The sequence below is a fragment of the Athene noctua genome, chromosome 6 (genome assembly GCF_965140245.1).
Source record: "Athene noctua chromosome 6, bAthNoc1.hap1.1, whole genome shotgun sequence".
Taxonomy (NCBI): domain Eukaryota; kingdom Metazoa; phylum Chordata; class Aves; order Strigiformes; family Strigidae; genus Athene; species Athene noctua.
The window spans coordinates 42,246,599-42,258,496 of NC_134042.1; the positions used below are offsets into that span (position 1 = coordinate 42,246,599).

The 11,898-nt window shown below is 43.4% G+C and overlaps 1 protein-coding gene across 1 annotated transcript in view; it reads left to right on the forward strand.

The window, feature by feature from the left end:
* KIF26A (kinesin family member 26A) overlaps positions 1-11,408 on the forward strand; it is a 102,810-nt gene extending 91,402 nt beyond the window's left edge. The window contains exons 12-15 of the mRNA XM_074908771.1: positions 365-3,740; positions 8,181-8,371; positions 9,250-9,400; positions 9,937-11,408. Of these exons, the coding sequence (XP_074764872.1) occupies positions 365-3,740; positions 8,181-8,371; positions 9,250-9,400; positions 9,937-10,112 (3,894 nt within the window). The 3' untranslated portion in view covers positions 10,113-11,408. The remainder of the gene's footprint in view (positions 1-364; positions 3,741-8,180; positions 8,372-9,249; positions 9,401-9,936) is intronic.
* The last annotated feature ends 490 nt before the right edge of the window (positions 11,409-11,898 follow it).

Here is an 11,898-nt window from a genome sequence, read left to right on the forward strand (position 1 = left end):
CCCTTCTTTTTGTTCCAAACATGTATTCTTTCTTTACTTATATGTGGAACTATCTCATATTTGTATTAATTAAAAACCATTAAGGAAGGAACAGAAAACTGTTGAGGAGAAAGAAGATGCATAATATTTAATGGAAATGATCTGAAGAGGTGTGATTTGTTATATTAATCCTAATACAGTAAAATCTGTGTAGCATGACCTTGTTATTTTAATTCACACTAACATTTTTCCACTAGATGTAGTTGTGATAGTACATAAAAATCTCTGAGTATATAACAAACCTGATCTTCTAATCAATTATATATACATATATACTTATATATCAATGAATATTAATAACTTTTCCCTTATTGATCATTTGCAGTATGCATCAAGCTCATCTGGAGGAGAGAGTTCATGTGAAGAAGGGCATGTCCGAAGACCGCCCCATTTGCGGCCGTTCCACCCACGAACTGTTGCCCTTGACCCTGACCTTCCTGTCCTCAGTATATCTAGTGATCCTGATTATTCCTCCAGCAGTGAACAGTCTTGTGATACTGTCATCTATGTTGGTCCCAATGGTGCAGCTTTGTCTGACAGGGAATTGACAGATAATGAAGGTCCTCCAGAGTTTGTTCCCATAATCCCATCCCTAAACAAGAAGAGAAGTAAAGACAATTCTGCTATTGGTAGGAGTTCTGACAAGGACCATTTTAAATGCAACACTTTTGCTGAACTGCAAGAAAGGTTAGAGTGCATTGATGGAAGTGAGGAACCCATCAGATTTGCTTGTGGAGAGAGCTCTGTTGTGTCCAACTGTAGTCCAGTCCCTGGAGGTACAGAAAATGCACAGTCTAAGCTGATAAAGGAAAAAATATCTTCTCCTTCTGGAGGATTTAAGAAACCAATTCCACAAGAAACTGCATCTCTCAAAAAAGGACATAACCTTTCTTTCCAGGCTGTTGCACCAAGGGGTGGCAACGGCAATTGCCATGAAAAGAGCACACCTCACTTGAAAACAGAGCTGCAGAGCAGAGCTGACAACAAAATAATAGACTCAATACTGGAAGGAGAGAGAGACACAATCACTGATTCCCTGCAGTCCTCAAGGTGTAGCCCTTCAAGGAATCCAGAGCAGAATAAGGTCACAGCTGAATGTGTCCTTAAGGAAAAGTCCTTATATGTGAAGAGACCCTTGCCAAGCCCAGCACCTCCACCTCCACAGCAGAAAGAGCACGTACTGAGCTCCAAGGCTGAGAATTTGGAGCTGGACAATAGCAATGCAGTTCGGACTCCTCCTGTGGGAATGAGCAAGCAGATGGGAAACAAACCTGAGCAAAACCCCATAGGAAGCACGTTCCTGGTTGGTAGCAATGCCCAGAATCAGTCAGGTGCGATAGAGGTACACAGCTTCAGGTCAGCATTCAGAGGGAAGTGTTTTGATCGGGATATACTAACCACCACAGTGACTTTGCAGCAGCCTGTTGAGCTGAATGGAGAAGATGAACTTGTTTTCACTGTGGTGGAAGAACTATCCATTAGTGGGATTATGGATAATGGAAGACCTTCCAGTATCATTAGCTTTAACAGCGACTGCTCCCTTCAGGCCCTTGCATCAGGTTCGAGGCCGGTCAGTATTATCAGCAGCATAAATGATGAGTTTGATGCTTATACCTCACAGGAGACTTCTACTGGTGTAAATATTGATATTGTTGTGCCCTTTGCTAAGGATCCCTTTACCAGCAGCAGACGGTCCTCCATCAGTTCGTGGCTTAGTGAAGTCAGCATCTGTACGATCGAAAGTGATGGAGCCCAGTCTAGTGACAGTTTCATCGCACAGTCATCTTACAGCTGTAATAAGTCCGAGGAACCCTTCAACTTGGATTCATCCCATTTATCTGTTCCCCTGAAAAGCGCTCTGAATGACAGTGGATTTTGCTTCTCTGAACTAGAGAGTGAGAGCTTGAGTTCCAGCAAACTGTCCTCAGGCCTCAGCAAAAGCCTTCAAACCTCTGAAACTACCAAAGCATCTCAGATAAAAAGTGCTTTTTGTGTCACTGATCAACCCATAAAAATAAAATTTAGTAATTCTCGTGATTCACCGGTGATAGAAACAATACATTCTAGTCTTCCTAGGAAAACAAAAACTACCTCGTCTCCAATCCACAATAATACTGTGCTCAGCTATAAAGAGCTGCAGAATCCACATGGTATATTTGAAGATCCCTGGCTGTTGCGTACTGATTATCAGTCGGAAGCAAAACCTGCAGACTCGCTTCTGTCTCCAAAATCTCATGCATTTGGTACTGAGAAGCAGCCAGGAAAGGCTGCCCAGTATTTTGGTGCAGTATCCAGGCCAACAAAGTCACAGACTATGCTTGCCTGTTCGCAGAGGGTTGTGGATGGTTGCGAAATGGCCTGCAAATCCTCCAGCGGAGCTACAAAGAAGTCAGAAGTTGCGATGAAGATGCCACAGCTGAAGAGAGGAGCCACCACGCTGGGAGTGATGCCAGTGTCACATGCTAACAGTACTTTGTCGGAGGCGGTGACCCGAGGGAATTTGGATGCTCCCTTGGCCACTGGGAGCTTGAAATCATCACTGGGAAAGAAGAGCGCACCACAGAAGTCGACAATGTTGCCCAGGCCAGGTGGGCCAACACCTCCAACACCTCCTGTACGCAAATCAAGCCTGGAGCAGAAACCTGTTGGTCTGGGCAACGGTGGAGGAAAAGCCTCTGGCCTGGACTTTGCCAGGGCTGCCATGCTAAAAGCTGAAGATGAAGTAGATTTGCGGTTGAAAGTTGGGTCTTACTTCAGTGAAAGTGCCAGCAGCAAAATGAACCTGAAGGGCGACCACTCTTTGCCCAAGATGACATCCAGCTTAAAGGTGAAGGCATCAAAGAGTGAAGCCGTGCACCGTTATGGGAGCCACATGTCCCTGGAGAGGTGTGATAGCCTGACATCGGTTGGATCTAAAGGAAGCATGGCGAGGGAGAATGGGAGTGCCAGCAACAGCCGGGCAGGGCGCTCTGTCCCCAGGCTGGGGGTCCCTCCTGTTGCCTCTGGTGTGGGTTTACCACCACACTTCACTGCCCCTGCACCCAGTAAAAACAGCCAGGCAAAACCCACAGCTAATCAGAAGGTGCAAGCGAACGGGAATAAAAACCGTGGCCTCTCTGCCAGTGGGTCAAAATCCCTCAGTTCCTCTGTGAAGTCCCTGGCGCAGCCTGCAGGGAAGGGCTCTGGCATGGCCCCTGGTGGGAAGGCAGCCCCCCGCTCCATGCAGCCTGTCAGCAGCAAACCTGGCCGAGGGACCATCATGGGGACCAAACAGGCCATGAGAGCGGCCAACAGCCGCGTGAACGAGCTGGTGTCAGGCGGCTCTGCCAAGGTGGGCCACTTCAGAGGCTCCACCGACTCCGACAGCGGCAATGACAGTGGCATTAACCTCAGCGACGAGAAATCACAAATCCCAGTGCTGCCGTCTCCGTACAGCAAGATAACGGCTCCACGGCGGCCTCAGCGGTACAGCAGTGGGCACGGAAGTGACAACAGCAGTGTCCTAAGCGGGGAGCTGCCACCAGCCATGGGGCGGACGGCTCTGTTTTACCACAGCGGGGGCAGCAGCGGCTACGAGAGCATGATTCGGGACAGCGAGGCCACCGGCAGTGCCTCCTCAGCGCACGACTCCATGAGCGAAAGCGGGATGTCCTCACCAGGCAGGATGAGGAGCCTCAAATCCCCCAAGAAACGATCGACAGGTAAGAAACGAATGGGAAGGCGGCTAAGTGTCAACTGGTGCTCCACTGTGTCCCTGAGGATGCGGGGTTTTCATGGTGTCTCTGGCAGAGAGGGAGAGGAAGTTTGGGGGAGACTCAAAGTGGAGAGGTAGACTGCCTGCATGCGCTTGCGTGTGCACACGTATTGCTGTGACAGCATCTACTTGTCATTTATTTCACTTCAAAGCTGCAGGTGTGACACAGGTGCTGCAGTGGAGAGGGCAGGAGAGGTGCTGGGTGCCCCGGGGCGCCGGCAGCCTCCCTGTGAGGGAGGAGATAGCAGATGGCTGCCGGCAGACTGGGAGACGTTCCTTCCTCCCTCAGCAGGGTCAGCAGTGAGTGCGACACGGGGGTGGCCCAAAATGGGAGGGTCTTACAGGTGGGTTGAGAAGAGTAAGGATGCTGGGTGAGTGCTGATGAGTTTTTGTGAGAATTGAGAATCAGGGAAGACTGGTGGGAGAAGGGCAGTGAGGAGAGGAGGAGCTCTGCTTCCAGGTGTCTGTGAAGGAATTTCAGTGAGATGGGCTGGGACTATAGTTTGGAAACCAGGGAATAGGCCTGGAGGGGAGAAGAGTGTTTGTGAATTAACAAAGATTGCTGAATGTGCCTTAGATTACCTAAAGGTAAACATTAGTTTAGAGGCAGAGCAGTAGGGTGCGTACATAAGATGTAGCAACTCTTACATTAATGATACCAGTGAATTGCAAAATTATTGTATTGCACTGTAATAGTGTTTTTATAAAGAAATTTAAGAAGGTACATGTGGATACTATAAGCAATAGGAAACCAACTGGAGGAGTTGCTTGGAAGAGGTGTCTCCAGCTCATGTACTGTGCCAAGGTAGACATGTCTGACCATGCCGTGCAGAGGTGGGCGTATGAGAACCAGGTCCCCTTTTCCTGCTCTCTGGTGCCTTACGTCTTTGTTTTCACAGGTGGTGCTCATGTAAGAGCTGACAGTTGTAGGTAGCTTCAAAATCCTGCTCATATGACTGCTGTTACAGTATTCGTTTTTACAGATCTAACTTGAAGTCCTGTAGTATTGTAAAGAATTGGTGGCAGTTGGTGCCATGTAGCTAATGACCAGCAGTCTCATTCAGCAGCCTAAGCACACTGACTGTTGGAAACGTAGTAGGAACTAATATCAGCAATGCGTTCAGTCTGAGCTTTTGGTTGGAAAGTGGTAATTGTTGTAATCCCTGTAGACATCCATGATGCTTGATTCTGGCAGTAAAACCAAATGAGTTAAACTGACCTAGATCTCATGGTGCTTTCTGGTCAAAGCAACTGAGTTGCTTTAGCAGGTGATAAGTCATTTTGGAAACTTAGTGCAACAGAATCACAGAATCAACTAGGTTGGAAAAGACCTTGAAGATCATCTAGTCTGTTAACCCAACATTGACAGTTCCCAACTACACCGTATCCCTCAGTGCTGTTGATCCTTCTCTTAAACACCTCCAGGGATGGGGACTCTCCACCACCTCCCTGGGCAGCCCATTACAACCCCTAACAACCTGTTCTGTAAAGAAATGCTTCCTAATATCCAGTCTAAACCTTCCCTGGTGCAATTTGAGGCCATTCCCTCTTGTCCTATCGCTTATTACTTGGTTAAAGAGGCTCATCCCCAGCTCTCTGCACCCTCCTTTCAGGTAGCTGTAGAGGGCGATGAGGTCTCCCCTCAGCCTCCTCTTCTCCAGACTAAACCCCCCCAGTTCCCTCAGCTGCTCCTTGTACGACCTCTGCTCCAGACCCTGCACCAGCTCCGTTGCCCTTCTCTGGACACGCTCGAGTCATTCAATGTCCTTTTTGTAGTGAGGGGCCCAAAACTGAACACAGGAACCGAGGTGCGGCCTCACCAGTGCCGAGCACAGGGTAAGATCCCTTCCTTGTCCCTGCTGGCCACGCCATTGCTGACACAAGCCAGGATGCCATTGGCCTTCTTGGCCCCCTGGGCACACTGCTGGCTCCTGTTCAGCCAGCTGTCAATCAACACCCCCAGGTCCCTCTCTGACTGGCAGCTCTCCAGCCACTCCTCCCCAAGCCTGTAGCACTGCTGGGGGTTGTTGTGGCCCAAGGGCAGCCCCCGGCATTTGGCCTTATTGAAACTCCTCCAGTTGGCCTCAGCCCATGGCTCCAGCCTGTCCAGGTCTCTCTGCAGAGCCTCCCTACCCTCGAGCAGATCAACACTCCCACCCAACTTGGTGTCATCTGCAAACTTACTGAGGATGCACTCGATCCCCTCGTCTAGATCATCAACAAAGATGTTAAACAGGAGTGGCCCCAAAACTGAGCCCTGGGGGACACTACTCGTGAGCAGTTCTCTTTCCATAGCATATCAACCTCTTAAACTTTTCCTATAAATCAATATTAACAGCTGTATAAATTGCACACATATTGAGAAGGAATTACACACTGATGGATTTGTATTTGGTTTTGCTCCAGGAAATGCTCATAAGGTCTTTACAAATGACGAACTATTTCTTTTTCCAATTGAAATTGCTCTCTATCAATAAATTATGTATTACTTTTTTGGAGTGCTGTAGAGTTTGAGAGAGTAATGTGTTTTGTACATGAAATGGAGTTTTCTAGGAAGTTCATGAAATATTTCTTACAAGAAATGTTTGGTGCAGACCTATTATTGGCCTAAATATATATTGTAACATTTGCAAAGTGTTAGAGATTCTTGGAGTAGCTTATGTTGCTCCAAACTGTTGGAGTCATGCAGTCTCTGGATTTAAGGGGCAGATTGTACTCCCATTTATGTCACTGGAAACCTTATCCCCTTACCCTTTAACTTCATCCTTGGAGAAATTAACTTGACCCTGGCTGGTACAGTAGAAGGATATTAAGTTTGTCTGCTTAGTATATGTGTTTGACTGCATCAGTTCAGTGCCCTCTTCAGAGGGATCCTGCTGTCAACAAAGTGGTTACATGATCAAAGTTACAGTGGGTGATTTCAGCAGGCAGGAGTATAGTGGTGATTCAGGCTAAATGAATCAGGATGGTCAGAATCATGAACGGGTGTTGTAGAAGTAGAATCAAGCGTTCCCCTTTCCAGAACATTCTTGTTGTGACTATTCTTGTTACTTAGAAATTATCAAGGATGCAAATAACAATTTGGGACGTTTTTCTTAAGAATATGTGAAGCAGGTAACTCTTCAGGTATCTATGGATGTGTGTTGCTTTGGGGTACCTGCTGGGATTTTGTCTCCATTTCATGTTGAAGTTTGTGACAGGGCTTACCTGACAGCCTTAACTTGCACTCTGTAGAGGTCTCAGCCCAGGAGTTACTTTGAAGTGTTGTCCTCTGAGCAGCACTGTCTTGTCTGTTTGATGTGCTCCATTTTGTAAGACCAGAAGGAATAAGACTCCTTATCTCTGAGCTGGTTTTCAGTAAGAGGAGGAAATTAGGCATAAATTTATTGTCACTGTTCACCCAAAAGCTGCTTATACACTGCTACCATGTGATATTTCAGCTTGTTTCTGGTGGCCTTCAGCCCTCCTATTTACCTAGGGATTGGACTGCAGCCTTGTTAAAATTGCCTGACCAGCTCTATGCACGTACTCATCCTTGACACATGTAGTGTAAGGTCAGCCTTTTAGAGAATGAAGAGAGACTTTATAATCGCAAAAAATGCTCGACACCAGAGTGCCAACTCTTCTATACAAAAGTACCAGCATTTTTGAAGGACATAAGTCTCTGCTTCATGAAACTTGATTCCTAGCAGATGCATCAAGGTGGCAGTATGCTGTTTGTTCATAAATCTGGGGGTCCTCTTGTTGAGGAATTGGTGAGTTTTGTGATGCTTTGAGATTGAGTGTTGGTGCAAACGGGTGGTGATAGGCCTAGACATTAGAGGTGGCTCAGGTTGCGGCTTGGTTGGTTGCTGCCGCCTTACTGCTTCCCAATCCCACGGGGACTGTTGGTATTTAGCACCTTAAAGCATTAGTAGTACTTCTGGAGGGAACTGTTTGCAGAGGTAGTACAATGAGAGGCATCTTAGATAGCCTGGCTTGGCTTTAACTGGAGGAGCAGGAGATTTCTGTCTTCATCTTCCATTACCAGTATTGGTTTGAAATTACTATCTCAATGTCATTGTAAGGTATTAAATACTGTTGTAGCCCACCAAAGAAAAATTAATCCAGGCAAAATATTTTTGCAGGGAGAGAATAAAGAACTGATACTCAGACATCTGCTTTGGGAGAGGAACTGCTGTCACTCCCATCCGTGAACCAAGTGAAACGTACTTTGTCAAGACAGTAACTCAATTAGCAGCCTGGGGGTATTTTACTAAAATGAAAAGATCAAGAAAAGCATTTCTTCCTAAGTACCCTGAGAACTTAGACCTTTAATTCACTGCAGTACGTTCTGCAGTCTGCTAGTCTCTTACAGCCTGAGGAACACCTATCTTCTGTATTTTAGGCCTCCAGCGTCGTAGACTGATTCCTGCTCCGTTGCCAGATGCTGCCTCCCTAGGAAGAAAACCCAGCGTCACTGGCCAATGGGTTGATCTGCCACCTTTGCCAGGCACTTTAAAAGAGCCGTTTGAAATTAAAGTTTATGAGATTGATGATGTGGAACGATTACAGCGACACAGACAAGAGGAAACTGAGGTCAGCACATATTTTACAACAACTGTAGACAACTTAAATTACAGTATACAGGCAGAGTCCTTGCCTGAATGCCAGAATGGTGTTCAGGAAATTGATTGCAATTAAAGCACTATAATTATTAATTTTACATTTCATATGTTGGGGTACCCTTAACACAGAAAATGAAAATGATTACTGTCTAAAATTAATTGTGTCTAACATGACTGATGGTGTAAATGGAAGTTACCAATGAATACATTATGAGAAGACTTTATGCCTGGATGATGAAACCTTACAGGCTTCCTCAACTATAGGGTCATTAACTCTTTATGTAGATGACAGGATTCTATTAAATCAGGGCTACACTGGTTTTAATTTAGTTGTAATTAGCAAAAAATTCAGCTAATTCTATTTTGGAGACCAGATTTCTATATTCTTCTGATGCTTTTTTTCCCATTTCTTTCATAATAGCCTTTCCAGGATGTTGAGAAGGTAGGAATGCTTTTAAGAAAATAAGAATTCGTTGGTTTTAGGATTAAATATAGCTCTAACCTTATTACTAGGCTGTGTTTATAATTCGCACTGCTGGAAAAAAAAAAATTGCTCTACAAACAGTAGTAATTTCAGAATGTATTAAGAGATGTTTGCTAATTCAGAGAAGTGCAACAAATGCTCAAGTGATGTAGCATGCTGTTCCTCTAGATTAGAAGCCATTAATGTGAACGTCAAATAAAAAAACCCCAACCCCAAACCAAAAAACCCCACCAACCCCATAACCAAACAAAACAATGGATCTGCTAACTCTTACAAATAATGTGCTGGGAGCAATTTGTGTCAAATTGTTGGAGGTCAGCTCATAACAGGCAAATTCATGAAATGGTCTTTCTGTGTCTTAAAAGGGTCTGATGTATTTCCATACCAAGCTGAAGATACTAGAAAGGCGCCAGCAGCGAATCAGAGAAGTAAAGGCAAAGCATGAATTTTTGAAGGAAGAGTTGGAAGAGACAAAGTGCAGGCTGATGATGGATCCAAATAAGTGGAAAGAAGAGTGTAAGTATTTTGTGAAAACAGCAGCATGATCAGCATGTATCAAGTTTTCAGCATGCGAGCAGTCCCACTGAAAAAGTTAAGCACTTGCTAAGATGTTTTGCTGAACTGAGCCCAAAAATACTCTGTGACTCCATTCATGTTTCTGTGATATGGGATTTGTTAACTGCCAAGTAGTACCAGAAATGAATAAAAAAACCCCTCCAAAACAGCCAGAAGAGAATGTCAAAACAATGCAGAGACTCACTGGGATGCTTGTTAATATTAAATATGTTTATAACCTTTTATTATCCTCTACAAAGAAGGAAAAAATGTTTCTATATCCATGTTACAGCTGGGGAACTGAGGCATGAGATTTGTTCACAGACTGAGTGCTGTGCTTAACTGGAGCCTCAAGGTAGAGTTTTGCATCTGCTGAACAAAGTGTAAAAAATTACTTAGTTCAAGAGAAATAAAATTGTACTCTACATTATTGGCTCCCTTGTGCCAAAGTTTTGCTATGAGCTGTTTCTCTTACTGACTAATTTTTTGTCTGGCAGTTGAAGTGGATCCTGATCTCGATAAGGAGTCACAGGAGTACCTGGAGGCACTGGAACAAGTGACAGAGGAACTGGAGCAGTGTGTTAATCTGTGCAAGTCACATATCATGATAGTGACGTGTTTTGATATTGGAATAACAGATGCGCAAGATGGAGTAAGGGAAGTGGAGGTTTGAAGAGAGGTTTTTCAGGGGACTGAAGGAAGTGAAGCTGGATTGTCTGACATGAAGTAAAGAGATAAAGTAGCTGGGAAGTGAAGGAGGAATGGTGAAGATTAAGAAGCAACAATGAATGTTGTGAGAGAAGGAAACAGCTGAGGAATGGGAATGTTCATAAATCATTTGGTGCCTCAATGTGACTTGAACTGTACAAAGATAAAAGTAGGATCAAGTATTGCTTCTACCAGAGGGAAGCAAAGAAATTTAGTACAAACCAAGATGTTAATTGACAAACAAACAAGCGTACAATGGAAGTGCCTTTACAGTTGATTTGATTTTCATTTTTGTATTTGGTGCTAGAATTAAAGCCAGCAAACCTAAGCAGACCACAAAATGTATTCCTATGAAATATTTTATACTGTATAGTGTATTTATGACTATATGTAAAAAACAAACAACATTGTAGCAAAAGCAATAAGTAAATTATGTTTTCATACCTGAACTTGCCTTCTTGTTTCAAGAAAAGCTGTTTTATGTAGCAGAATTAAAATTGTATTATAATTTTCTTGTTTAGGGTTCAAGATATTTTTATGAACATTTATCTATTGAAAAGGTGTATTATGGCATTTTGAGATGATTGTTTTACCTTCAGGTTTTGTATTATTACTTTTTCAGATCAAAATAAATGTTTGTTTTCCATTTTATATATACATATATAGATATATATTAACTGCTTACCTATTTCCGTGGTTACTAACCTCACTTATCACAGACCTTGTCTTTCTGGAGTCGTAAACTTAATGTGAGGAAGTCTACAAAGGGCACTGTGGTTTGTTTTGGTTTTCTTTTTTTCTCTGTGACTGCAGGAATTGAGAATTATGTTTATTACCAAAACCATAAAACAAACAAAAAAAAAAAGGAACAAAAAGTTTTTGTAAATGTTAAGTTAGGTCCATATTTTTATATAGTTTTGACTATAAATATAGCATTTGCATTTTGAACTTTTAAGACAAATAGTATATCTTTTTACAGTTTTTCTAAGGAAGGCAAACCCTCAGGATCAAGTTTATACATGCTGCATGAGATTTTGTGCTTTTTTGAAGGAGGCCACTTAAGTGTGGGAACTATTGATAAATTGTTGCCAAACAAATACTTTTGAAAAGGTTTAATAGTGTATGTAATACCACATTTCATAATGAATCATATTTTCTAATCATCTTCCTTTTTATGGTTTTTTCAAATCCTTTGTACAAATATGTATTATAACAGCTTGCTTCAGTTTTTATCTGTGAATAAAAGATACATCTATTGTTATGATTGCTTCTTGCTATGTTCGTGCTTTTAATGTTTGGAAGAGGGAGGATGACCTGTGGTATACTGTGTTAAGTGTCATATTATATTATCTCTTTGCCCAAGAGAGATAACTGGGAGCAGAGTTTTGACATTAGTCATCACTGAAAACCAATCAGGAAAGAGAGACAAGACACCAAGGGATAAAATAAATAGCGATGATAATACTTATATTCTCTTAGTACTTCGTAGTTTACAGAACAAAGACCTGCGGCTCACATAATTGTTTTCCCTGATGAGATAAAGCAATTAAAAATGGGTCTAAAAATGCAAGAAAACTTTAGTAACTGGAATCAGGCCCTAGGCCCTGTAGGTCCATCGTAGCAAATGACTACATTCATTTCTCTCTGACACTGTTTGCTCTCTGGTTGGGCAGTAGCTGTGCCTGGTCCTCTCATCTCCCACTGATGGTGGCTGGAGTAACTCCAGGCAGATTTAATGTAAAGCTAGTGCT